Source organism: Podarcis melisellensis (genome assembly GCF_964234715.1).
Source record: "Podarcis melisellensis genome assembly, chromosome: 6".
Taxonomy (NCBI): domain Eukaryota; kingdom Metazoa; phylum Chordata; class Lepidosauria; order Squamata; family Lacertidae; genus Podarcis; species Podarcis melisellensis.
The window spans coordinates 88,947,095-88,974,664 of record NC_138538.1 but is presented as its reverse complement, the minus strand read 5'-3'; the positions used below and the strand labels follow the sequence as shown (position 1 = coordinate 88,974,664).

The 27,570-nt window shown below is 45.2% G+C and overlaps 1 protein-coding gene across 3 annotated transcripts; it reads right to left on the bottom strand.

The window, feature by feature from the left end:
* Positions 1–951: 951 nt before the first annotated feature.
* LOC309371838 (flavin-containing monooxygenase 1-like) lies at positions 952–27,570 on the bottom strand. Of its 3 annotated transcripts, none has more exons than XM_081914907.1 (9): positions 27,411–27,570; positions 14,835–14,971; positions 12,827–13,015; positions 11,949–12,111; positions 9,987–10,129; positions 8,982–9,181; positions 5,601–5,956; positions 3,708–3,780; positions 952–2,654 (listed from the first exon to the last, which is right to left on the bottom strand). In XM_081914907.1, exons 2-9 carry the CDS (start codon positions 14,964–14,966, stop codon positions 2,312–2,314), a joined length of 1,599 nt encoding a protein of 532 aa, XP_081771033.1. In that variant the 5' UTR covers positions 14,967–14,971; positions 27,411–27,570; the 3' UTR covers positions 952–2,311. The 3 variants fall into 3 exon arrangements, with proteins under 3 accessions (XP_081771033.1, XP_081771031.1, XP_081771032.1); XM_081914905.1 differs by lacking the exon at positions 27,411–27,570 and adding an exon at positions 26,890–27,067; XM_081914906.1 differs by lacking the exon at positions 27,411–27,570 and adding an exon at positions 23,542–23,729.

Here is a 27,570-nt window from a genome sequence, read left to right as displayed (position 1 = left end):
CAGCAAAAATCTGACGTTCTGCGAGTAGAACATTGGTGAGACATCTGGACCTCCGGGATGCCGCGGCCACGGGAAGGAGCGCGAGGCTGCCCTCTGGGGGGGTCTCGAACAACACGGAGGTCTAGAGGGGTCACGAAGGCTCCGTGAACCTCGAAACCTCAGGAGGATTTTTCTGGGGGACGGAGTACCCAGCGACGCTGCTTGTGCTCGCCTGTGTTGTCGGCGTTTAACAGGGCTGTTGGTCACCAGGGGTATTGTGTATATAGTTTTCACTCAGGTCCACGTCAATTAATTTAGGCGGGAAACCCTGGGGTGTTGTTGTTAGAATGTTGACGGCTGGCTTCCTATAAAAGCAGGCCGGCTGAGCTGTTCAGTTCAGTTCAGTTCCAGCTTACTATAAAGAACCACTTGGAGAAATCTCTGTATCGTCTGCTTTGTCAACCCACTACTTAATAATTACTGGCAACCCTCACATCTTGTTCTGCTGCTACTGAATGCCCTGATAGGCCACAATAAAATATTCCTCCATGACTTGATCGGGGATGAGGGGGCTGACCTGCTGTCTTCCTCACCAGCAATATTATTTTCTCTCTCCAGGATAACAGAATATAGTTTGGTGAAAAAAGAACTGGCACTGCTATACCAGTTGCTAATGGTGATTTCAATTCATATATATTTGATGGGCCTATCAAAAAACATGAGTCTGCTGAAAGAAAAAAACAGCTTATGTAAGAGTTAAGGATAAAGTACAATATCCCCCATGAAATTCAATAAAACACTTTGCTGTGAAATTTAAACATATTTATAAAATCAGCAAGTCCTTCTTTGAAATTTCTTAACATATGCAACCAGTTAGTTGTATCTAAATGGCATGTTCCTAAAGGAGACATAAACCACGAAATTACTGAAGTATCCAGTTGAGGCAGGGAAGAAGGAAAGCAAACTTTTGAATTATATTCATTGTCATTTATTGATAGAAATATCAATATAATTTAAACAAGCATGATTCTTTTGACTATATAATAAAATCATCTGTTTTAACATCTGGTTTTTCCATGTAGCAATATAATAAGCCCCATTATTTTTTCATTCTGTACCTGCCCTTTTCAACTGAAGCTGAAATATTTGCGATAGTCTGTGTTATAATGATATTCAAAGTTGTTGATACATAATTTTGTTTTTTTGCAGAGCAAAGTCGCAAAGGTATAGCTGTATAATTGACAAGCCCTAGTGCTATGAATCCACCAGGGCTATGATTTTTGGTTTGGGTGAAAGAGGACTCAGGTGCAAATCTCAGACAAGCCGCGACTTGGTGGGAGAAGATGGATGCACCTGACTCTCTTAAGATGTTCTTTCAGGTGACTTTAAAAAATGATTAGATAAATTCATGGAGGAGAGGCCTGTGAATGGGCGCTTCCAGACTGTCACTATTTTCAGGTGGGATTTGATCACATACTGGCAAATTCAGGTCGCATTGATCACATACTGGCAAATTCAGGTTGATTTGGAAGTCTTGCACGACATACCTGCTTCCTCAAAAGATCAAACTTTTTGCAATAAGGAAAGTGATTGGGAATGCCCTGGAAAGTGTGCTGTGACACTTGCTTTGAGGTAACAACATCTAAGCTTCCTTCAAAATAATAATAATAAATCAGAATGAATGCTCATTAAATAGCTAACGATGCCTAATCTCCCTACGAATAGATCAGAATGAACGTTCAATAATCAGGTTCTCTGGAAGCACCCAGGGACTATTAAACAGAATACCTAAAGAAAACCTTCAAAACAGAGACAGCATAAATACCATTTGCTGGGAAGGCAGCAATCCTTTGCAACCTGGGTGTGGGTTTTCCAGAGGTATCTGAGACACTGTTGAAAACCGAATTCTGGACTAAATGGACTTTTGATCTCCTCTAGTAGGGGTCTTCTTATGCCCTCAATGTAAGTAGCAGCATAACTTTAATAAAGAGCACTATGTCTTACAGAGTAAATGAATATCAAAATAATAATTCTGTGCATTTATAATAGCCAAGCATGTAGAGCAGATTTCTTTGTGCATTGCACACAGCAGCGTGCAAATAGTGCGCCAACAAGAGCACATTTTCATGTTCAGGTGTCAAAGATTTGTGCTTCCATTTTGATTTTTTTAAACCTCGGGTATAAAAATGTCAAATTGTCCACATTTAGATTTGAGTATGTACTTTAGAAAAGGCCCTTCTTTCTTTTCTTACTTCTGGAAGGTGAAGTATCACGTAGGCAGAACATATGCATCTGGAAAGATACAGGTAATAATGCTGTAGAACTGGCGAAACTAATTGAAACTGAAGAAAATCCCGACAAAAATAGCAAAGATGGCAAGGACTTTCAGTAGGTATGTGAGGAAACTTCCAGAGTCTTCCACCACTCGGATTCTTGTGGGCTTCACTGTCCTCTCCCACTGGGTCATGATGGCGTTTCTGGCCCCATCCCACTTCCCTGGTCCACTCAGGCGGAATTGATAGGCAGAGCAGGGGCCAAAGAAGATCTTCAGGGCCAGTTCTGGATCTTGGAGAAGGAGGGCTGGCACACTCGGTTTTATGCCGATGTAGGAAGCAAGTTGGTCCATGTATACAAGGCAATCTGTTTTCAAAACCTCATCAAAGGTCAAGCCAAACCTAAATGAAACAATATACAAGGGGAAATGGGGAGGAGTGGAATGGTTTGAAGCTGAACATAAGTGTGGACAAGCCCTTGCGCTTGTTGTGTGTTCATTGGCTTTGCCTTTCTCCCACACAACTGCACAGCCAGCTGTAAGGTAAAAGGCAAAGGAGCCCTGGACGTTTAAGTCCAGTCAAAGGCGACTATGGGGTTGCGGTGTTCATCCCACTTTCAGGCTGAGGAAGCCGGTGTTTGTCCACAGACAGCTTTCCAGGTCATGTGGCCGGCATGACTAAACCGCTTCTGGAGCAACAGAACACCATGATGGTGTGGTACCTATTTATCTACTCACACTGGTGTGCTTTCGAACTGCTAGGTCGGCAGAAGCTGGAACAGAGCAACAGCAGCTCACCAAGTCGCGGGGATTCAAACCGCCAACCTTCTGATCGGCAAGCCCAAGACGCTCAGTGGTTTAGACCACAGCACCAGTCTCCAGCTCACAGCAGCTGTAGCTGGGTCTGTTACAGGCTTTGTCAAACATGCCTTTAGCTGTGGCACATTGGGCAGACATTCACATATTTACGTCTGTAATGTGAAAATCTCCACCCCCTGTTTTCTAAAGATCAAGCAGCAGCTGAAGGCACAAGAACATCTCAGGCTTTCTTTCTGATCAGCTGCCACCCCTCATGCACCTCTATCTGACCAATGAATAATAATAATAATAATAATAATAATAATAATAATAGTAATTTATACCCCGCCCATCTGGCTGGGTTTCCCCAGCCACTCTGGGTGGCTTCCAACAAAACACTAAAATGCAGCAACCTATTAAACATTAAAAGCTTCCCTAAACAGGGCTGCCTTCAGATGTCTTCTAAAAGTCTGGTAGTTGTTTTTCTCTTTGACATCTGGTGGGAGGGCGTTCCACAGGGTGGGAGCCACTACCAAGAAGGCCCTCTGCCTGGTTCCCTGTAACTTGGCTTCTCACAGCGAGGGGACCGCCAGAAGGCCCTCAGTGCTGGACCTCAGTGTCCTGGCTCAACGTTGTCGGGTCATATGTAGGAGCTTACCAGTTGCGCTTGTTTTTCTTCTTTTCGTTGACCTCCTCCATCATTTCGGTCACTGGAGGCAACTTACACAAGCCTAGAAGACAGGAAGGATTTTTCAGTGAGTCACATTTATTTATTTTTTTGAGGTGAGTCAAAAGGGACTTTCTTTTTGCAGAGGGGTGAAAACTGAGCAGGTGCCTTCCAAGCAGAAGTACAGGCTGTCCAATTATTAGTAGCATCCATTTCTGCCTGGTGTGAGACGAAGCAGGGTTTCAAACACAACACATTGCATGTGAGAGAGACCCCTTCAAATAGAGACAATCGTGGTATTGTCCACCGATGGGGTGAGAATCCTGGTTAGCCTCGAAACTGGGCTAGGAAAACTAGTCTATTTCCCTCAAAAGGCTTCAAAGAAGGTTCCAGATTCAACCCCAAGCATCTCCATTGGTCCATTTAGTTCAGCATTATCAACACCAACCTTCGCCAACTGGGTGCCCACCAGAGGTTTTGGACTAGACCTCCCATCAACCCCCAGCCAGCAACTGGAGGGCACCCAGTTGGCGATGGTTGGTGTTGATAATGCTGATCTAAATGGACCAATGCTTTTGTCCAATGTAAGGTGGCTTTAGGGACGCGGGTGGCGTTGTGGGTTAAACCACAGAACCTAGGACTTGCCGATCAGAAGGCCGGTGGTTCAAATCCCTGTGACAGGGTGAGCTCCCGTTGCTTGGTCCCTGCTCCTGCCAACCTAGCAGTTCGAAAGCACCTCAAAGTGCAAGTGGATAAATAGGTACCGCTTTTCTGTGCGCTGCTCTCGTTTGTCAGAAGCGGCTTAGTCATGCTGGCCACGTGACCCAGAAGCTGTCTGCGGACAAACGCCGGCTCCCTTGGCCTATAGAGCGAGATGAGCGCCGCAACCCCAGAGTCAGTCACGACTGGACCTAATGGTTAGGGGTCCGTTTACCTTTACCTTATATTATGGAACTGTCATTGCAGTGGAGTGAGGCATTCTGTGAATTTTGAGGAATAATATGTGCTTTAATAAAAACGAGAGAGAGAGAGAGAGAGAGAGAGAGAGAGAGAGAGAGAGAGAGAGAGAGAGAGAAGGACACATGATGCAGCGCCCTTGCTGAAGCTCAGGAGATCTGGGTCTAAAGTCAGTACAGTAATGAAGTAATTTTACTTTATTGACAGTACAGTCAATAAACCATCACCACCAATAACAACCTTGGGTGTCCCTGAGCTCTGCTGAGCTTCAGTACTTCTCTCTAGCCCACTGAATGGGAGCAAATGGCAATCTGCAGAAAACCTGAATAGATGTTTGTTTGTTCTGATTGAGTGTTCAAAAGCAGGTTTTCCTGGGGAAATTGGCTAGGAAGAAGAAGAAGAAGAAGAAGAAGAAGAAGAAGAAGAAGAAGAAGAAGAAGAAGAAGAAGAAGAAGAAGAAGAAGTGGTGCTTGGACAGGCATCCTTTGGCCCACCAGATGTTTTGGACTACAATTCCCATCATCCCTGACCACTGGTCCTGTTAGCTAGGGATCATGGGAGTTGTAGGCCAAAACATCTGGAGGGCCAAAGCTTGGGGATGCCTGTGCTTGGACATGGGGCTTTAAAGCCCAAACCAGTGCCTAGAAAGTGCTGGGCAAAAGCTAAGGGGGCACAGCACAATGTTGACCTTCTGTCGCCCTCCAGATTTCTTACTCTAAAATTCTCATCCCTTCTGGCCATTGGCTATGCTACTTAGGGCCAATGGGAGGGTGAGTCCAATAACATCTGGAGGGCCACAGGTCCCCCCTACCCATGGCACCGAGAGTAACTGCCTGGTCCAGATGACAGGTTGAGCTTCCCTAGGATTTCCACACACATCCAAGCACCCCCTGGCCTCCTAGGGTGCTGGTATCTCCCCCTTCCTACCATTAAAGATGCGTGTGACCCAGCGCGCTTGAGTTTCCACAACAGGCATCACCGCCCCAAATGGCCTGAGGAAGCCGATGAAGGCGAGGGTCGGTTTCTCTAGCCGAGGGGGGAAGATGTATTTGTACAAGGAAGCCTGCTGGTTTTCCACCTTGACAATCGACTCGTCGATGAAAGGGAAAGAAGCTTTGTATCCCGTGGCGAAGACAACGACGTCCACTTCTTCTGCCCCAGGAGCGTTCACAAACACAACGGCGTTTTCTCTGAACTCCTTCACCTCGGGCCTAACAGACACCTTCCCACTGATGATGCAGGACGGGAGCTCGTCATTCAAAAGGGGCTCTCTCATCACCGTCCTACAGGGAGGAGGAAGAATGGGAAAGATTGCCAAATAAGGAAGCTGCAGACAAAAGAGAGCGGTTCTGAAATATACTCAGAGTCGCAAAGTGATTTCATGCTCTTTTATTCAGCTCATAGTGGTGAGGAGGAATGAATGGAAGTCCCCTCAAAGTATCTGCTTTATATACATTATTTACACAATGGGCTGCACATGATTGGCTAATTCCGGAATTCTACTGTAAGCCAATCAGGTTGTGGATTCACTTCTATCTGGAGCATGATTGGGTGGTTCCTGCCAACCAATCATACTGCTGCATTGTTCTAGGACCAATCAGACTGCTGCATTCTGAATCCTATTGTTCTAGGACCAATCAGACAGCTGCCTTTTGGATCCTATTGTTCTAGGACCATTCAGACTGCTGCAGTTTGGATCCTATTCAGCTCAGTACATAACAGGTTCAGTGTGTTGTTGCCAGTGGTTTGATTCTGCATGCCTTTGAGTACCCCCAGAAAAAAGCACTGGTTGTTGCCATGCTGGTTTTACAAAATGTGAGGCAAAGAGTGGTAGCCCCTCCCCCATATTACTCGCTTTCCTTCTCTGCCCTTCATTTTATTACAACCCCTTCAGCAGCCAAATGCTCCTGGGAAGTCTCTAAGCATCATATAAGGATGACCACCCATCACCTGTTGTCTCCTGCACCTGTTCAAAGGTACACTGCGCTTGAACCTGGAGGTTCCATGTACCTCTCATGGCCAATAGCTCATCCTCCACGAATGTGGCAGCTAAGCTAGTAGCCATCACCACAACTTGTGGCCAGAGGTGGAGCTAGCTGCTCTGGCACCTGGAGCGGTGCACATGCTGTGCACCCGAGGGTGGGGCCATGGGGCGGGGCAAGCAGCCCGGGGGGGGGGGAGAAGCCCATGGGGTGGAGTGAGCCACCAATGGTGGGCTGCTTCCTGGGCGGAGAGCCACGCAGCTTTGCCAGAAGCCTTCCTCCCTTCCTTTTGACAGCTCAGGGGAGGCTACCCCCCCCAGGAAGCAGCCCAGAAGCGGGGGCCAATGGCGCTCCACCCGCCCGCAACGTCCAAGCCTCCCCTGAGCTGTCAAAACGAAGGGAGAAGGGGGGGAAGGCCGCTGGCAAGGCGGCACAGCTCCGGTTAGGTTTCTGTTTATGCCACTGTGCAGCTTTTGGAGTCACAAGACTCTGTTTACATTCCAGACTGTTGGAAGTCTCACGGGAGATGGATGTTGATGTTACTGGTTTCCTTTGTGCTTGCTGTGCACTGACTCTCACAGAGAGCAGATGCATATTCTTTTTCTGTCCTGCATAAACATATCGATGTAGCACATATTTCCATCTCCTTCTGCTGTTTGGATACTCTGCGTAATGAGGGAACGTGCCTGAAGTCTCATTCAAAGGCTTAGGTCGTTAACCACCGTCGGAGGAGAGCCTCGATGGATTCCGAAGTACAGTGGTGCCTCGCAAGACGAAATTAATTCGTTCCGTGAATTTTTTCGTCTAGCGAATTTTTCTTCTTGCGAAGCACGAAATCCCATAGGAATGCATTGAAAATCAATTAATGTGTTCCTATGGTCAAAAAAGTCCAAACAAAGCCAAATTTGGTACAACAAGAGTTTATTAAGTGCTCTTTAAAGTCACACATACTGTAAAGAGCATTTCAAAATTCAAACCCAGATTTTTTTTAAAAAAACAGCAGAGTGGCCCAATGGTCACAGAAAATCATAAAAATGCAGGGGGGAAAAACAAGCTTCCAGATTCTTGCAAACCCCTCCCCAACTGTTCCCCCAGCACCCAGCACACAGAAATTCAAATCCAGAATTTTTTTAAAAAAACAGCAGAGTGCCCCGGTGGTCACAGAAAATCATAAAAATGCAGGAAAAAAACACAAGCTTCCAGATTCTTGCAAACCCCTCCCCAACACCAAGTCCTTGAATTCCAAACACCCCAACCCAAAATCCAAAACCCCCCAAAAAGTTTTAAAAGCTTAACTTACCAAATGGCTGCAAAAGAAGTTTTGGAAAAGCATCAAAAATCACCAAAGTCTTTAAAAACCTCAAAAAAGGCTACTATGTACACTGCGTTCTATGAGTTGCTCCTCGAAGTCAAGTCGCAACTGTATTAACGGTGTTAAGAAAAAGGAAACAAACTTGCAAGATGTTTTCGTCTTGCGAAGCAAGCCCATAGGGAAATTCGTCTTGCGAAGCAGCTCATAAAACGGAAAACCCTTTTGTCTAGCGAGTTTTCCGTCTTGCGAGGCATTCGTCTTGCGGGGCACCACTGTACATCGTGTGGGAGAGCCATTTCAGCTCGGTCGTATGGAATCTCCGACAGCTCCGCCCCTCCCCTCCCAATGGCTGGGGGTAGGCTTGGGAGTCGCGGGCGGCGTGCCGAATGTCACCCCCCTCAGTGATGACACCCGGGGCAGACCACCCCCACTGCCCCCTTCCTCCGCCCCTGCTTTTGGCAATGAACCCCAGATGCATTGTGTCTAAAAAAAAGAAGTCATAAAAACTGTATTAGGTAGTTGCTGAAACAACAGGCCATCAGTTTCACTGTGACGGGGGGAAACGAAATAGTCTCTTGTCCACTTCTTCCATAACATGCATACATTTTTGTCTCTAAGGTTATTATTATTATTTATTAAATTTGTACACTGCCCTATCCCCGTAGAACTCAAGGCAGTTCGTGAAACAAAACCACAATATAAAAAACTCAAAAGGTTATGTCAGTGCTGGGTTTTGGGGTGCTTCTCCCACACAGGGTGCCGGGCCGAATGGGTACATACCTGAGAAGTTCCATAACTGAGAAGATCCATTTGGGGTCAACAAATGTTGTCCTTGCTCAGGGGGCCATATTACCCAAGATTACCCAGGTCCGCCCCTGGTTATGTCAATATAACCACAGGGACAGTTCTGTTACCTATCACAGAGAGCCAGTGTGGTGTAGTGGTTAAGAGCGGTAGTCTTGTAATCTGGGGAACCGGGTTCCCCACTTTCAAACCTGTGTTGATGCCACGTACCTGTCCTTTGGAATTAAGCCATAGTTTGCATGGTTAAACCACTGGCTCACTCGGTTCTCAATTAGCCATCCTGTGAAGCGCCCGGGGAGGATATTTCGAACAATGTTCATAAAACGGGTTAGGAACACCATGTCCCAGGGGTAGCCATTGTCAAAGACACGGCTTATCACCCAAGCCCCTCTTTCTGTGCTGAGCATCACCTAGAAAGAAAACAGCCTGGTATAGTTTATGGAGCAGACCCAGAGTTTTGTTTTTAAAAAGGAAGTTTGGTACTTAGAGCAAGGAGCAAGGGAGATGTATTTCAGAGAATTCCAACTAAAGCAGAAGAGGAAATTACTGATGTTCGTGTCCCAAGCCTGAAACGGGCATCTATCCAGCAAATGCCAACCAGCAATGCTTCCTTTCTGGTATAATAATAATAATAATAATAATAATAATAATAATAATAATAATAATCCTTTTGGGCAGGGGTCAGCAAACTTTTTCAGCAGGGGCTTGGTCCACTGTCCTTCAAACCTTGTGGGGGGCCGGACTATATTTTGAAGGAAAAAAATGAACAAATTTCTATGCCCCACAAATAACCCAGAGAGGCAGTTTAAATAAAGGGACACGTTCTACTCATGTAAAAACACACTGATTCCTGGACCATCCGTGGGCCGGATTGAGAAGGTGATTGGGCCGGATCCGGCCCCCGGGCCTTAGTTTGCCTACCCATGTTCTGGACTAACTACGGAAACAAATAATATTTACAGTGCCATACCCAACTTTTCCCACTAGGTGGGGCCACCACATCTCCAGATGAGAGTTCAAGCTGTGCTTTCCTTACAGCAATAAAAACTTACATAACCCTGTTGCAAAGCTTAATTGTCTAAAATAAGAGTATTTCAGTGTCTGGAAAGTGTTAGCATCAGAAATGTCTAACCTGAATAAGAACAGCAATTCTATATTTAAAAGGTGAGTGAACGTGCCCAGTTTAAAACATGCAACTGGTCTGAGGCATGCTACCTTTTTTGCTGTCTGAGTTGCTTCCACGGCGATGTCGGTTCCAGAATTCCCCATGCCAATCACAAGGACTCTCTTATCCTTGAAGACCTCTGGGCTTTTGTAGTAGCGGCTGTGGAAATACTGCCCCTTGAAGTTGTCTAGACCTGTGTGGAAATGAGGACATGCCCCGGCAAATAATAACTGAAACAGCACCTATAATTCAGTCCTCTGCATGTTTGTTCAGAAGTCAACCCCGTGGGTGAGGTTTATTCTCAAGTACATGTGCCCATGACCGCAGATTTAATTTAATTTAATTATTTATACCCTGCCCGTCCGACTGGATTGCCTCAGCCACTCTGGGCAGCTTCCAGCACATATAAAAACATAATAAAACGTCAAACATTAAGAACTTCCTGATATAGGGCCACCTTCAGATGTCTTCTAAAAGTTGTGTAGTTCCTTATCTCCTTGACATCTGCTTGGAGGGTGTTCCACGGGGCAGGTGCCACTACCGAGAAGGCCCTCTGCCTGGTTCCCTGTAACCACAGTGAGGTAACCGCCAAAAGGCCCTCAGAGCTGGACCTCAGTGTCCGGGCAGAACGATGGGGGTGGAGATGCTCCTTCAGGTATACGGGGCTGAGGCCATTTAGGGCTTTAAAGGTCAGCACCAACACTTTGAATTGTACCCAGAAACGTACTGGGAGCCAATGTAGATCTTTCAGAACCGGTGTTATGTGGTCTCAGCGGCCGCTCCCAGTCACCAGTCTAGCTGCCACATTCTAGATTAGTTGTAGTTTCTGGGTCCCCTTCAAAGGTAGCCCCACATAGAGTGCATTGCAGTAGTCCAAGCAAGAGATAACTAGAGCATGCACCACTCTGGTGAGGCAGTCCGTGGGCAGGTAAGGTCTCAGCCTGCGTACTAGATGAAGCTGGTAAACAGCTGCCCTGGACACAGAATTGACCTGCGCCTCCATGGACAGCTGTGAGTCCAAAATGACTCCCAGGCTGCGCACCTGGGATTTATGCAGTGCTTGTCTAGTGTAAAGGTAAAGGGACCCCTGACCATTAGGTCCAGTCGTGACCGACTCTGGGGTTGCGGCGCTCATCTCGCTTTATTGGCCGAGGGAGCCGGCGTACAGCTTCCGGGTCATGTGGCCAGCACGACTAAGCTGCTTTTGGCGAACCAGAGCAGCGCACGGAAACACCGTTTACCTTCCCACCGGAGCGGTACCTATTTATCTGCTTGCACTTTGACGTGCTTTCGAACTGCTAGGTTGACAGGAGCAGGAACCGAGCAACGGGAGCTCACCCCATCACGGGGATTCGAACCGCCGACCTTCTGATCGGCAAGTCCTAGGCTCTGTGGTTTAACCCACAGTGCCACCCACGTCCCTTATGTCTAGTGTACAAGGTGCTAAATATACATTATTTCTATTACAGCAGAGCCACCCTTGGGCAGAAGGGATGTGCCACACCCTGGATGGCCTTTTCCACACTTGCCTTTTGCCCTGCTCCATGTCCGAGTGCTCCCCCTTCCCTGAGCTTCCCCCCCCCCCAAACCCGCTCTTTAAAGCTAAATTGGAGCACACTGCAATTCAGGGTTTCCAGAGACTGCTGTCTCCTCCAATTCAACTTTAAAGAGCGGGTTTTTGCGGGGGGGGGGGGAGGTCCCCTCGTGCTATCGTGGGGGAAAAACATGCTGATTTTCTGCATCCAGGAATCATTTTTGTTGGAGATGGAGCTTCAAAAAGCCTGAAATGTAATCAATCACTTTGAACTGTTGTCCTGAGAGGGACATGCACAGTTTTGCTTATATTTATACTTCAAAATATCTCTTTTAGGAAGACAAGCACATCTTTGGACCCTCGGGTACATGGAAGCAATATGAACTTTGCTTTTGTATGTGTTGCTTTTCTTCCTGAACGCATGCAAGAGCTTTTTAAAGCAAGCACTAAACAGAAAGAAACTCCAGATCAGCTATACCAGGGAAAGACTTGAGTGGCACTGAGGGATCGGCAAGATAACCAATGCAAACCATGACAGCATCAAAGATGGCAGATTTCTGTTTCCCATCAGTCTCCGTGACAACATCCCACTGGCCGGTGGCAGAAAAGTCGGGGCACTTCCTTACGCTGATCACGGTACTCTGAAATATTTAAAGGAAAGAACCAATTTCAACGAGAAACTAGTGGACTTGAAAATAAGAACAAGATTTAGGAGTCTGGCTTTACTAAGGTCATAGGCATCTTTTCGAACTAGAAACAAATATGCTTCTTGGATTAAACAGTGCAGGGTGAAAGACTGGAATCTTCAACTAAACATCTGGAAGAACTTTCTGACAGTAAGAGCTGTTGAACAGTGGAAGGACTCTCCCTCATTGGAAGTTTTTAAACAGAGGTTAGATGGCCATCTGTTGGAGATCCTTTAGCTGTGATCCCTGCTTTTCAGGGGTCAGCCAAGATGAGTCTTTGTGTCCCTTCCAACTCTACAATTCTATGATTCGAGCCAGGTTGGTTGCATACCCTAGCAATTTCTCAGCCTGAGTTTCAGATGCTTTGGTTTTGAGTTGTAAAAAAACTCAAGAAGAAGAAGAAGAGTTTGGATTTGATATCCCGCTTTATCACTACCCGAAGGAGTCTCTGGGAGGTGAGTGGGGCTGAGAGACTTCAAAGAAGTATGACTAGCCCAAGGTCACCCAGCAGCTGCATGTGGAGGAGCAGGGAATCGAACCCGGCTCACCAGATTATGAGACTACCGCTCTTAACCACTACACCACACTGGCTCTCACCAAGGTCCTTACATAGAAATATTCTGAAATGTTAACATGTTAATTTCAGCAGTTCATGGGGGGGGTGTCTTACCTTGAACTGAATATGCTTCTGAAGATCAAAATGTTTTGTATACATCCTCAGATATTCCAGGAGCTTGGCGTGTGGTAAAAAGACGGGGAAATCTTCTGGGTATGGAAAGTCAGCAAAAGCTGACATCTCTTTACAGGTGTTACTGACCACTGATCTGTAGAGGCTGGCCCTTCCTTCTTCGACATCCTCCTGGGCCACAAAACAGCACAAGAAACATTTCTCATTATTTATTATTTTTATTGCCTTATTATGCAGAAATCAACAGGAAGTGTTGGAAACACCGTTAAATAGATCCTTTCTTTTCATCCACCTCACATACCAAAAGTTGTATATACCGTATTACAAGATTGCCAAGGTATCCAAAACTATGGACCAAATGTGGTCCTAAAAGATCAGAAACTATAGGCATACTTAACCTTGCCCCCTTCACGTGCTGGGAACTATGGTTTGGTGAGGATGCTCAGAATTCAGGTGGAGACCCATCCATCTGGATGTGTGCGGAAGGCAGTTCAAAGTGGATTCAATTCACCTCAGGTGTGCATGTTCTTCCTGTCATCCTCATCTAAGTGGCAGACTGCACTTTCTACCCATTCTATTCAGATTTCTCCGATAATAAGAATAATAATTCTTTATTTATACCCTGCCCATCTGGCTGGCACTCTGGGTGGCTTCCAACAGAATTAAAAGCACAATAAAACATCAAACATTAAAAACTTCCCTAAACACGGCTGCCTTCAGATGTCTTCTAAAAGTTTTTTATTTCCTTGACATCTGATGAGAGGGCTTTCCACAGGGCGGGCACCACCACCAAGAAGGCCCTTTGCCTGGTTCCCTATAACCTCACTTCTTGCAGTGAGGGAACCACCAGAAGGCCCTTGGAGCTGGACCTCAGTGTCTGGGCTGAACAATTTGGGTGGAGACGCTCCTTCAGGTATACTGGACCAAGGCCATTTAGGGCTTTAAAGGTCAGCACCAACACTTTGAATTGTGCCCGGAAACGTACTGGGAGCCAATGTAAGTATTTCAGGACCAGGGTTATATGGTCTCAGTGGCCACTCCCTGTCACCAATCTAGCTGCCACATTCTGGATTAGTTGTAGTTTCCGGGTCACCTTCAAAGGTAGCCCCACATAGAGCGCATTGCAGTAGTCCAAGCAGGAGATAACTAGAGCATGCACCATTCTGGCCAGACAGTCCGTGGGCAGATAGGGTCTCAGCCTGCGTACCAGATGGAGCTGGTAAACAGCTGCCCTGGACACAGAATTGACCTGCGCCTCCATGGACAGCTGTGAGTCCAAAATGACTCCCAGGCTGTGCACCTGGTCCTTCAAGGGCACAGTTACACCATTCAGGATCCAACCATCCCATCAAGCAGCACTGTGAAGAATGCTAATGCTGATTTTTCACTAAAAAGCCAAAATGCTGCATCTGCTAGATAACCGCAAACAATGCAGATCTGCTTACATTTATATTTAGAATGGCTTCTGGTTAGGATGCTCATAAATAAGACAGCCTGCAGCTGGAATATGGTTTATTTCCATGCTTCAGCAGGTCTAGAACTTGTTTACACCTGTTAGTGGTCAGGATGTGACCTGTATTGGAAAACTGGGATGCTTTTTTTTTGGGGGGGGGAGAGGCAAGTAGAGGAGAAAGTGTTCATAATTTGTTTCTGTCAAAGAGGACCCAACCAATGGGCAGAATATTCACAAAAATTTAAAACTGTACAATACTTTGGTTCAGGTTTTGAATGTGTTGCAAAATCCAAGTGTTTATAGATTTATTAACAGACGCCAAAATTAACAGACACCAAATGCAAATATTAAATATTTGGCTACTATTTTGGAATCACATGCTGAATAGTCATCAGAATTTGCAGAGGATTTCGCTCAATTTGTTTGTTTATTTTGAATAGGATTATTACTGACGACTGACTAGCCCTGCTTAACCCAAATGTGAGCTTCTTCAGTTGAGCAACCCTAGTCAGAGATCAAAGCCCCTCCTCAATTTACCGTGAATCGCCACACGCCCCCAATGTCATCGCTCCTCTCGAAGCAGGTTGGCTCCAGTCCTTCATCCAGGCAACATTTGATGGATGCCAGTCCACTCACTCCTGCCCCAACAATCGCTACTTTCTTGGCCATGGTTTCTTGAGGCAGAAAAGAACAAAAACACAGAAAGAAAGTTTTTAAAGGGTGAGTTTGCTTTGCTGAATTTAGATTTTAAAGCTACACCTTTAAAGTCTGTTTCCTGACACATACTCGAATATATGTACACAATGGTGCAGTTAGATAATATAAGACTCTGGACTTAATGGTCTTACGGGGGGGGGCTATCGGGTGGGGGCCTCATCCGTCCATTCTACATTCCTTTTATGTTACAGCAAACACTAAAAACAAAAGAAGCTGCTTGCCAACTCTAATAAAAAATTTAAAAAATACTCTGAGCACGTGCAGTTTCACATTTTAAGCTCACTTAAATCATAGCACCATCTATAGGCCTGTAGAAATAAAATACCTTGGTTTTCAAACAGCTTAGCTCACGAACAAGTTGGAACTCGAATGCTGCAAACCCGGAAGTAGGTGTTCCGGTTTGCGAACTTTGCCTCGGAAGCCGAATGTCCAGCGTGGCTTCCACAGCTTCCGAGTGGCTGCAGGACACTTCTGCAGCCAATCGGAAGCCATGCCTTGCTTTGCGAACGTTTCAGAAGTCGAACGGACTCCCGGAACGCATTCTGTTCGAGAACCAAGGTACGACTGTAGAGCTTGCTTCTGTTGCCCTGATACAATAATAATAATAATAATAATAATAATAATAATAATAATAATAATAATACAGTCATACCTCGGGTTACAGACGCTTCAGGTTGCGTTCTTTTGGGTTGTGGACCACCGAAACCCGGAAGTAATGGGTTACTTCCAGGTTTCAGCGGTCGCGCATGCGCAGGAGCGCAAAATCACAACCTGCGTGAGCGCAGACGTGTTGCTGCGGGTTGCGGACTCCGCGGGTTGTGAATGTGCATCCCGCACGGATCACGTTCGCAACCCAAGCATTCACTGTAGTAGTAGTAGTAATAATAATAATAATAATAATAATAATAATTTGTTATTTATACCCCGCCCTTCTGGCGGGGTTTCCCCAGCCACTCTGGGCAGCTTCCAAGAGAATATTAAAATACAATAGTCTATTAAACATTAAAAGTTTCCCTAAACAGGGCTGCCTTCAGATGTCTTCTCAAAGTCTGGTAGTTGTTTACTAAACCCATTTGCTTGGGAATAAGTATGCTTTTGGCGTCCAGTGGGTAAAGAAAGAAAAAAATAGGAACACAATGAGCATCTGTAACCATGTACATGTTCTGAAGAGATAGGTGTCAACAGTGGCGGCTGGGGCACTGAATAGCACAGGAGTAAGGGTAGAACATGGTTGTACTCAGAATCTGAGGATTGAGTTTGGCGAACATGGCAAGGGAAGGAAGCAAATGGCAAGACTTCTCAAGCCAAGCTGGAAAGAGGTTGTCCTTACCCTTAAATATACAGACAAAAGACCTCCCCATGTGATGCTGACACAACCCCCCTACGCTAAGAATAGGCAATAGAATGAAAGAACAAGACCCCCACCTCTCTCCCCCACTCCTCTCCCCCAACAACAAGATGTCTATAACATAAGTGCCTCTCACCAAATGTAAACGAACTGTGAAAAAGACTATGAATTAAAAATGGAGACCACAGGTGTACCACTCCCTGTTTATCTGTTTGCTTTGTAACACAAAAAAACCTCAATAAAAACTAATTTAACAAACAGAAAAAGAAAACACAGCACAAAAGGAAGTCTACATGAGCCCTAAATGTGAACTCAGTTGAATTTCTTCCCCATCCCTAGTCCTAACAACCTTGTTTGTGAAAAGATTCCAGTAGCACTTCATGCCACAGGCTGACTGCAATCTGTAAGTACAGATCAGATTGCAACCCCACAACCCACAAAGTGCACATTTATTATTATTTTAGCTCAGATGGAAACCAGTGGCCCAGATGCCTATTTAGTATCTGAAGAAGTGTGTGCACACGAAAACTTATACCCAGAATAAACTTAGTTGGTCTCTAAGGTGCTAATGGATTTTTTTAAAAAAATATTTATTTATTTTGACTGCGTCAGACCAACACAACTACCTACCTGAATCTGGCCTGTTATGATTTAGAATAAAGTGTTATTTTTAAATACTCTGCTGTGACATAACTAAGGGTGCTGTTGCTAGAGGCAAAACTAAGCTTTATTTCACTTGGGTCAAAGACCCACTGGCATTTGCGTACACACCCACCCACCCCACCTACAGGCTGGGGCTTGCCGATCAGACGTCGGCGGTTCGAATCCCCGTGACAGGGTGAGCTCCGGTTGCTCCTGCCAACCTGGCAATTCGAAAGCACGTCAAGGTGCAAGTAGATAAATAGGTACCACTCCGGGGGAAGGCAAATGGTGTTTCCATGCGCTGCTCTGGTTCGCCAGAAGTGGCTTAGTCATGCTGGCCACATGACCTGGAAGCTGTCTGCGGACAAACGTCGGCTCCCTCGGTCTATAGAGCGAGATGAGCGTGCAACCCCAGAGTCGTCTGCAACTGGACCTAACGGTCAGGGGTACCTTTACCTTTTTACCTACTGCTCTGGCTGTTGTCACCAAGCTCTGGAGTAATCACTTCACAAGGGCAGAACTTTTGGTTGCACAAGAGTTCTTGCTGATCAAGCCAGAAGTGGTAGTCAGAGGCTTCCCATGCTATAGCATGCATTGTTTGGTCATGTAAGTGAATGTGATGTGCTGAAAATTGGATTTGTGCAGCTTCTATCTCCTCTATAGAGGAGGGATGCCCCCAGATGTTGTTAGGTTCCAACTCCCTTCATCCCTGATCATTGTCCATGTTTGTTGGGGCTGATGGTAGTTGGAGCCCAACATCCTCTAGATGTGCACAGGCTGTGCCAATGCTCAGCCTTGGCTGGCTTCCCACTTCATTGATAAACACAGCCTGATGTGGAAGACAGTGGCATAGCGTGGTTTGCCAGTGCCCGGGGCCATGCTGAAATAGGAGGCAGTAGAACAGGTGGAATATGCTTATGCATTCAACTGGCCAATGGCACCTGCATCACCCAGGAGACTGCAGCCACAGAGAAAAGAAAAGAAGAGTCATTCTGTTGTTTGGAGAGGCCACTTGCATGGAGAAGCCATTTTCGACAGCCCAGTGATGCAAGCACCCAGCTGTACTGAGTCAGCATTGGTTGCTGAAATTTTGTGGCTCTAACAATTTTGCATGCGGGGCAACCACAATGCCACTAATGGAAGAGACTGAATACATGAATGACATGATGATGTGGGAGAAAAAAGCCTGCTTGGGTTAAGCCACAGAGCCTAGGGCTGTTCGAATCCCCGCGATGGGGTGAGCTCCTGCCAACCTAGCAGTTCGAAAGCACGAAGTGCAAGTAGATAAATAGGTACCGCTCTAGCGGGAAGGTGAACGGCATATCCGTGTGCTGCTCTGGTTCTCCATGCTGGCCACATGACCCAGAAGCTGTACGCCGGCTCCTTCGGCCAGTAAAGCGAGATGAGTGCCGCAACTCCAGAGTCGTCCACGACTGGACCTAATGGTCAGGGGTCCCTTTAACTTTACCTTACCACATCACATAAGTCACTAATATGTCATTGTAAACCAGGAGAACCCACACCCACCCCCCGATTGGGCAAAAAGAGGGAAGGAAGAGCTTGTGAAAGAGTTGAATGAGGAGAGTTACATGGTCATGGTTGCTCCAGGGGCATGTATTTTGAAATTTAATAGTTTCCCATCCTGTAAGCATGAGGGCTAGAAATGAATAAATGTAGGATTAGGGCATGCACCAGCAGCCCAAGAGCAGAAGTTGGTCAGAAGACATGGAGGGTAGGGCTCCTGGAGCTTTAAGAGTTAAGAACTCACTAAATTTCAGCAGGTGCAATTTACTTCTCTCTCCTAGATAACAAAGGCTGTATAACCTGTCTGTGTAATAATTTCCCTCTGGTCCCCCTATCTCACTTATCACATTGGGTAGAATCTGTACAATGGTTGCCTGATATGACAGCTCTGGAGACTGAAATGACAGGCATTTCCACATTGTCTTCTACTGAAATTACCACCATCATTGTTCTCAAGCAAGTCCTATTTCAACATCCAATTAGTTCACCTGAATGCTGACAGACTTTTCATGTCCAGTTGAAAATAGATTGTTCCCAGCCTTATGGAATGTCCTTCATGAAAGAATGCCTTGAGTGAAGGTCCTTGAGTTCTTGGGCATGACCTATTCAAGCTTGTGGACTTTAAAATATGTGAGGTAGATTGGCCAAAGTACTCATGGCACCGGGGTTTTTCTGCCAGCAGATATGCATTTTATCAACTTCCTCAACAGAGAAAGTAAATATTCCCTCCAAACTTTGGTATCTAATTGCTCCCTTCAAGATAGGAATCTCAGAAGGCCAGGCAGGCATCTACAGAACTGAAAAGGGTTTGTGGGAAAGTCATAAACATGATTACCCTATGTCTGGTGTTTGTTCATCCTTAAAAGGGATCTACTTGCATTTGCCAACTTTCCTCTTACAGAACTCCTGCACCTTGTGGATCAGAACATGGAGCCACTCCGGAATCCACAATCCTCTGAATTCTGTGAGATGGCCTTGACAACGGCATGGTTCCATCATTGCAAGTATTTCCACTTGCACAATGAGACTTCCCTTTCTCCTCTTCCTGATGTGCACCCCACCCTCCCCAAATCTTCTCCAGAGGTTGATGGAGCCCCCAGAACAGATTTGGGGGCACAAGGCGGGAGGAAGGCAGAAAGAGTCCGTAGCACAAACACAAATCTTTGTGCTGAAGGGACAATTACTTTATGCTACATGTGATACATGCCAAATTTATTCTTCCTTTCGCAGGAAAGAATTGTTTGGAGTGGCTAGAAAGCATATACCGTATTTTTTGCTCTATAAGACTCACTTTTTCCCTACTAAAAAGTAAGGGGAAATGTGTGTGCGTCTTATGGAGTGAATGCAGGCTGCGCAGCTATCCCAGAAGCCAGAACAGCAAGAGGGATCGCTGCTTTCACTGCGCAGTGATCCCTCTTGCTTTTCTGGCTTCTGAGATTCAGAATATTTTTTTTCTTGTTTTCCTCCTCCAAAAACTAGGTGCGTCTTGTGGTCTGGTGCGTCTTATAGAGCGAAAAATACGGTAGCTTTGCTTCAGTTCACACTTGAATGTGACTCTACTTAATCCACACTTCTGAAAACAATCCTAACTGAAACCACAGCTATCCTTTGAAACCTGCAGTTCTCCAACAACAACAAAAAGTGTACGTATTAGGGGGAGCAGTGGTGTAGCGTGGGGGGTGCAGGGGGGCCGGCCGCACCGGGCGCAACATCGGGGAGGCGCGCTCACACTAACTAATCTAGTGGAAGAGACTCGAGTGCTAAAATCCACGGGTTAGGGGGCGCAAATTACTTGCCTTGCCCCGGGTGCTGACAACCCACTCTACACCACTGAAGGGGAGTACACATAAAATGCATGCTTTCAATTAAAAGTACATTAAAATGCATTGCTATTATATTTACAATCCATTTAGATTCCAGAAAAAGACAAAAGAAATGAACAGATAGCCAGCTCTGAAAACATGCAACAAACTTCCATACCAGAATCAGGACCCAGCATACAGAAATCACGAGATTCCAGGTAATATATATGGATCGTTAAGCTTGTTACATCAGTAAACACTCGTTACTAAAGCTGTGTTCTCTTTCATCTGCTATACAAAGGACATGATTGCTTTTTGAATCTAACAACATGCCAGACTACCCAACAAGAGTTAAATTGCTATGTAATCAATGTAAGGTGCCATCCTGTACATACTTTTGGAAATAAAGTGTTGAACTCAGCTGGGCTTACTTTTGACTTAAGATCAGCATTGCATAAAATGTTATATACTGCTAGATTGTAAAAAAAAAAAAAAACCACAACCCTCAGTGTGGTTTACAGTAAAAATAAAACAATAAAATCATTAGTGAAGACAGTTCTTTGAAACATTCAACAGATAAAATCAGCAACAAACAGATTATAACATACTTCAGCACCCTACATGCCTGGGTAGACTTGTCTAAACAAAAATGTTTTCATCAGGAGCTGAATAGTGTAGTGAAGACATCTGCCAGTGTCAACAGGCGGGGAGTTCCACAGTGTAGGTGCTCCCACACTAAATGATTGATATCACTAAATGATTGATATCTTGCAGATGCAGAACAAGTAGTATGTGGCACCTGTAATAGTGCCAGACTGTTATTTACCATAGTCAATTTATAGACCCACCCTTCAGTAACATGACTCTCTGGCCGATATCCAGTTTAATCACACTCACCCACATACCCCGCTTCCGAGCTCCAGGATGCAAATTCCTGGGTAACAGGAGCTGGAAGTAACATAATAAAAGCAGCCTGATTTGTCACAAGTAGGGGGAGTGGGTGGGTTGTAAGACCAGCCAGCCGTGAGTGCCAGCACAGCGACAAGTTTTGAGAAATGTGGCAAGGAGGACTGGAAAACCACAGTACAGGTATGTTCAAGCAGCACCAAAAGGCGCCTGCAGGGGACATTGTGAGAGCAGGTGACGCTCCTGGGAGCATTGCACACTTACAGAGCTTACTTTAAAAGACAGGGTAGCAGGGCCAATGAGACTCTGGGGTTGTGCTCTCATCTCGCTTTATTAGCCGAGGGAGCCGGCGTACAGCTTCCGGGTCATGTGGCCAGCATGACTAAGCTGCTTCTGGCGAACCAGAGCAGCACACGGAAACGCCATTTACCTTCCCGCTGGAGTGGTACCTATTTATCTACTTGAACTTTGGCGTGCTTTTGAACTGCTAGGTGGGCAGGAGCAGGGACCGAGAAATGGGAGCTCACCCCATTGCAGGGATTCAAACCGCCGACCTTCCGATCGGCAAGTCCTAGGCTCTGTGGTTTAACCCACAGTGCCACCCACGTCGCTCCCTGATTCTGTAGGGCTCCTATAAAGTACACTTTCCTATCAACCTCTTCCTGCCCAGTTGAGAAAACTAGGTCCAGTGTGTGGCCTGCCACATGCGTTGGGTCAATGACCTGTTGATACAGCCCCATGGTCGTTACGGCAGCCATGAAGTTGTAAGCCACCCCAAAGTCAGTTGCCATGCCATGGATGTTGAAGTCCCCCATAACCAGCAGTCTGGGAGTCCTCAACTCCGCCTCCGAGACCAGCCTTGTCTCTTTAAAAAAAAGAAGAAAAGAATTATTTATACTTTTCAAATTTATACATTTCACTAATTTTACAATCCTTTTGACCTTTCAAAGCTTGACTTCCTTCTCCCTCTTTCTGTGGTTCCTTAAATTTATTTTTAATACCTTCTGCATATCCAAATTAACTTAATTTGCTCAGTTATTCATCCTCTTTAAATATATACTCTTATGAAGCTGCAGGTTATTACAATAATCCTGCCCATGTTGAAAGTACGATAAGTACGATAATACGATAATCTTGATTGTCATTGTCCCATACAGAACAACGAAATTGAAAATCTACATCAGACATTCGGAAACCAACAAGCCTGCTATCCCAGCCTGGTTAGCCCCCTAAAAACTCTGATACCCCATAATTAAATACAATATACTCTCATAGAGACTACCTTACACTGCGTTTAAAACCAAAATCGCATTTGGATAGAAACTGTTTCTCAGGTGGCTAGTCCTAGTCCTTATAACCCTGTATCTTCTTCCAGAAGGCAGAAGTTGAAAGAGATCATTTCCAGGGTGCGCACTATCCTGCACTATCTCTGCAGCTTTCTTATGGCACCTGGAAGCATAGATTTGAGCCAAGGTGGGAAGGGTGCACCCAATTATTCTCTCTGCAGTCTTTACAACCCTGGACAACATTGTTTTCCCCCGTGCAGCTCCCAAACCACACACACGGATCATAAGTTAATACACTCTCAACAGTACAAAGGTAAAATGCCATCAACAGGTCCTTTGGTGTTCTTATTGGTTTAAATATTCGATAAACCATTTCCATTCTTTTGTTTAAAAAATTGGGAATTATAGGGATAAAACTACCTAAACAGTATAGAAACTTATTCATGTATGCTACTATAGCTGCAAGAACGTTGCATGCCCCCAAATGGAAAGAAGTAGAAGTCCCAGTAAAGGAAGAATGGATACATAAACTTACAGAATATGCAGAAATGGTGAAACTTCCCAGAAGAAGAAATCAAGATAAACTTTTTATAAAAGGATGGAAATGTTTTATTGAATATTTACAGACAAATTATAAGTAGATAAGAACATGGGCAGGATTATGGTAACCACCTTAAGTTTTATAAGAGTATATATTGAAAGCAGATGAATAAATGAGCAAATTGAGTTAATTTGGATATGCAGAAAATATTAAAAATAAATTTAAGGAACTGCAGAAAGAAGCAAGTCAAGTTTTGAAACGTTAAAACGATTGTAAAATTAGTGAGATGTAGAAACCTGAAAAGCATAAATGATTTGTTTATAAAAGTGGCATAGACCATATCAAGGCTCCTCATCCACAAATCAGGTCACGAAGGTCTTATTCAGAGCCGAGCTGACCTTCTGCCCCAGCAAATATAGCTGACTCTACAACCTGTGAGCTCAGTGCAACCCATTCCAGACTTTTCCCCATGACTTACCTGGCTAAACAGCACACTTCCAGAAGTCTTTGCTATGGGTTTCCCCAGCGTGGGTGAGGACAAAGAGGATGTGGAAAACCAGTTGGCTCTCTCTTAGCTGTCTTTTGAAGTTCTCAGAGTCATCATTTAAATGTTACAGTCCATATCAAGCTATGTCAATAGTCTCAACTGAGCATGCGTTCAATGTAATCCTGTTGTCATGAGCAGAGAGCCACCTGATTTTAGAAGAACCAGGCTAGCAGCCGCCGTTTAATCCAATGGTACTTGTTTTTTTCCAACCAGTGCTAATGCCTGCCCTTGCTGAACCAGACCCGCCTATCCTCTAATTAAAGATTTACAGTGTCTACTCATCTTCTACATTCTTTAATAAGCGGAAGTGTCATCGGAAGAAAGAACACAAACCTTTTGATGTGTACTCAGCTCCCGATATAGCTTAACATTCCTTCACCTCTATTCCAGAGGGATAACTTAAACAACCCTGTTGTGTAGGTTATGAGTCACTGGCCTGAATTAGGAGTTTTCATAGCCTGAAATTTAATTTGTGAGTGTCCAAAGTGTAAACTTGTCATTCATTATACCATGCTAGTTCTCATTTTGGCTCCACTTTGCTTCAGTCCTGATGTGCTTCTATGGTGTTAGAAGTAGACACATCTTTTGAATGCATGTGCATTTAAATGTCAGGTTTGGGGGGCAAAAATGGTCTGCGCTGCTGTTGTTACAGTAGGCTTAACGGTAGCAAGAAGTGCTTAGATTCTGCAATCTCCAGTAAAGGTAAAGGTAAAGGGGCACCTGACCATTAGGTCCAGTCATGACCGACTCTGGGGTTGCAGTGCTCATCTCGCTTTACTGGCCAAGGGAGCCGGCGTACAGCTTCCGGGTCATGTGGCCAGCATGACTAAGCCGTTTCTGGTGAACGCCGTTTACCTTCCCACCAGAGAGGTACCTATTTATCTACTTGCACTTTGACATGCTTTTGAACAGTTAGGTTGGCAGGAGCAGGGACCGAGCAATGGGAGCTCACCCCATCGCAGGATTTTGAACTGCCGACCTCCTGATCGGCAAGTCCTAGGCTCTGTGGTTTAACCCACAGTGCCACCCGTGTCCCACAATCTCCAGTAGTAATGGTAATAATCATCATAGTAACAGTAAGAAAAACCTAGATGCTATACAACAGCCTATCTCAAACTGGCATTGGGTAGGACTGATGGGAGTTGTAGACCCTTCTGGAGGGCACCAGGTTCAGGACAGCTGCTATACAAACACTTAGAACTGAGGTTTCCAACCTTTTTGAGTCCACCGCTCCCTAGACCAACTGCATTCTTTCTGAGGCACCCCTCAGGAGCGCAGTTATGTCACCCCTTTCCTGCAGAGCTGGCAGCCTCTCACACTTTTTAGAACACCCTCCCCTATGGATATTATTATTATTATTAATAATACCCCGCCCACTCTGGGCAGCTTCCAACAGAGTATTAAAATACAGTGATCTGTTAAACATTAAAATCTTCTCTAAACAGAGCTGCCTTCAGATGTCTTCTAAAAGTCTGGTAGTTGTTTTTCTCTTTGACATCTGCTGGGAGGGCATTCCACAAGGCAGGTGCCACTACTGAGAAGGCCCTCTGCCTGGTTCCCTGTAACTTGGCTTCTCGCAATGAGGGAACCGCCAGAAGGCACTCGGCGCTAGACCTCAGTGTCCGGGTAGAACGATGGGGGTGGAGACGCTCCTTCAGGTGTTCCCTCAGCCTCTCTCCTCTCCGCTCTCCTTGGGAGTCTGCTGCTGCCACACCTGGTCTCTGAGCCTCCACCCCACAAGAAAGGTGCCTCTTCATACTGCCCCACAGGGGCCTGGGACTTGTCCATTCCCAACAGCAAGGGCTGGTGGTCTGGCTGGGCTCCCTGGCCTGCTACATGCAGAGCTTGTGGACAGGGCTGCTGCAACAAGAGCTATGCAAGCCATTGGGAGGAAGAAACACAAGAAGGTATCAGAGGAGAGAGGGAAGGGAAGAGGGACAGAGGCCAGTGTTGCCTGCGGCACCCCGGACCATCATTCAAGGCACCCCAGGGTGCCACGGCACACTGGTTGAAAGCCACTGACTTAGAAAGACCCGGCCTTGTTCAAATGGGCTTTGAAAAACAATGGAACACAAATTGATGAAAACCTGTAGGAAGGGAGTGTGAAACTTAAAACCACAATGCGTTATACATAAGCATGCTGAAATACGCGAGTCAGGCAACAGCTTTGAAGAGAATCGATTGACTGGAAATCAACTAGCAAAAAGGATTGTGTGACTAACAGCCATAAGAGAAAGATGCAAAGCAGAAGGGAATCATCATAACTTAGAGATAGAGGTGAATGCTAAGCAAGAGCTAAAGAATGGACAGATTTAAATAACATAACTATGAACTGAAACCATAATTTTTAAATTTAAAGTGGAGAAATATAGACATATGTATTTGTGGAGAACTTCAGGCAAGAGAATGCAAGAAGGAAATAGAAGAAGACATGCATTGGTCTTGTACATTTCTACTTAAGAGTAAGAAGAAATTCCCACTGCATTCAACAGGATTTACTTCCAGGTAGTAAAGGGGGAGAAATTTGATTCAGTTTACATTTAAAGCCGCATTTTTTCAGATTTTCACTTTCGGAAACATATTGTACCAAAACGCAGGCATCCGAAATGTGCACTTTTGCAATGCACTTTTCCAATCAAATTATTATTTATATTTTTAAGTGTATACACTAGGGGAAAGTGTGCATAACAGTGAACATAACAAACAAAAATACATGCTATTAGGAGGAAATGCTTGCAGAAATGTGCATATTAGTCAAAACTGCATGCAACAGTGTTTATTAAGAGAAAATCGCATTACAATGAATTGTCATGAGGATTTTTTAAATCACAAAACCCTGCAGAAATATGGAGAGCTGGATTTAAGATTGGAAAAATGAGAAACAGAGAGGAAACCCAAATGGACAGGTCTTTCTATCCCTCAGAACCTCTCTTTCCCCCAAATAAAATCTTGCTGTATCACCCACCAAACTCTCCCAAATTCCAGAACCATTTCGAAAAGTAAAAAGTTCCCTTGGGTTTGGCATGGGCTGCTAGGCTCAATTTGGCCAATTTTGGGGAAAAGAGACCTTTTCCTATGACAGCAATTGGAGACAAAAAAAAGGCTGCTTTTCTTGTTCAGATGGCAACCTTAGGTCCCTATTTTCATTATACCTCTGAGGATGTAGCCTCTAACTGTATGTATAAAATATGAAGCAGCATTTGACCATATTCCTCCTAGGCTCCCTTTCCTCCTCTGAACTGTCTACACTGAAAGACCAACAGGTTACCCCTCTCTTACCTCAACTTTACAACCTGCACTGGAATACAGTATGCAGAAATTTCATAAGCTTTCCCAGGCACCTCTGGAGGGGTTTGTTCCTGATCCTAGCCGATCAACTTTTGAAAAGCCTATGAATAACATCCCTCATGCACAAAAGTCCTTCTGGAGAGCATTACATAAGCAGACTCTGTTGGCTGGCTCTGTCGGGATGTGGAAAGGGAACCCTTTGATCACTGTCCAGATTTAACATGACGAAAGGCATGTGTAAAAAAACAAATAAAAATTAGCATCACTTTGGTTGTTTCCAAATACCGCTTTAACCAGAGCTTAGAACCAGAGGGGCAGGCTGCTGTTGCGAAACGTAATGTTGTGACATCTTAAAATCTAAATAACAACATGTCTAGCTGGGAGGGGTGATCTCCAAACTAGTCCTGCAAGTTATTTGATTCCCAGTAGCTGCCAAGTTCTGTAAATGCTTTTTGCGCAGAACCTCTTGTACAGAATCTTAATGCATAGACGTTAGAAACATTAGTACTTACCTCCACGCTGCGAAAATATTCACCCCTGACAGCCAAACGAAACCTGCGATGGAGATGGAGGTGTTGACATGTTTCCCCCACAGCTGTGGCAAGTAGCAGCTGAGGCAAGATTTTCAGTGCTGAAATGGTACAAGCCTGTTGGTCACCTCCCTCTCCTCAA

Bases quoted from the DNA above. Each gene is read 5' to 3' on its own strand.
- LOC309371838 (XM_081914907.1), bottom strand. From the start codon at position 14,966: ATGGCCAAGAAAGTAGCGATTGTTGGGGCAGGAGTGAGTGGACTGGCA. The intron at 10,130-11,948 runs GTATAGCTGATC...ATTTCCACACAG, and splicing joins GCCACTCAAGTCTTTCCCTG to GTCTAGACAACTTCAAGGGG. The intron at 3,781-5,600 runs GTAGGAAGGGGG...CCTGTCTTCTAG, and splicing joins GGTCACACGCATCTTTAATG to GCTTGTGTAAGTTGCCTCCA.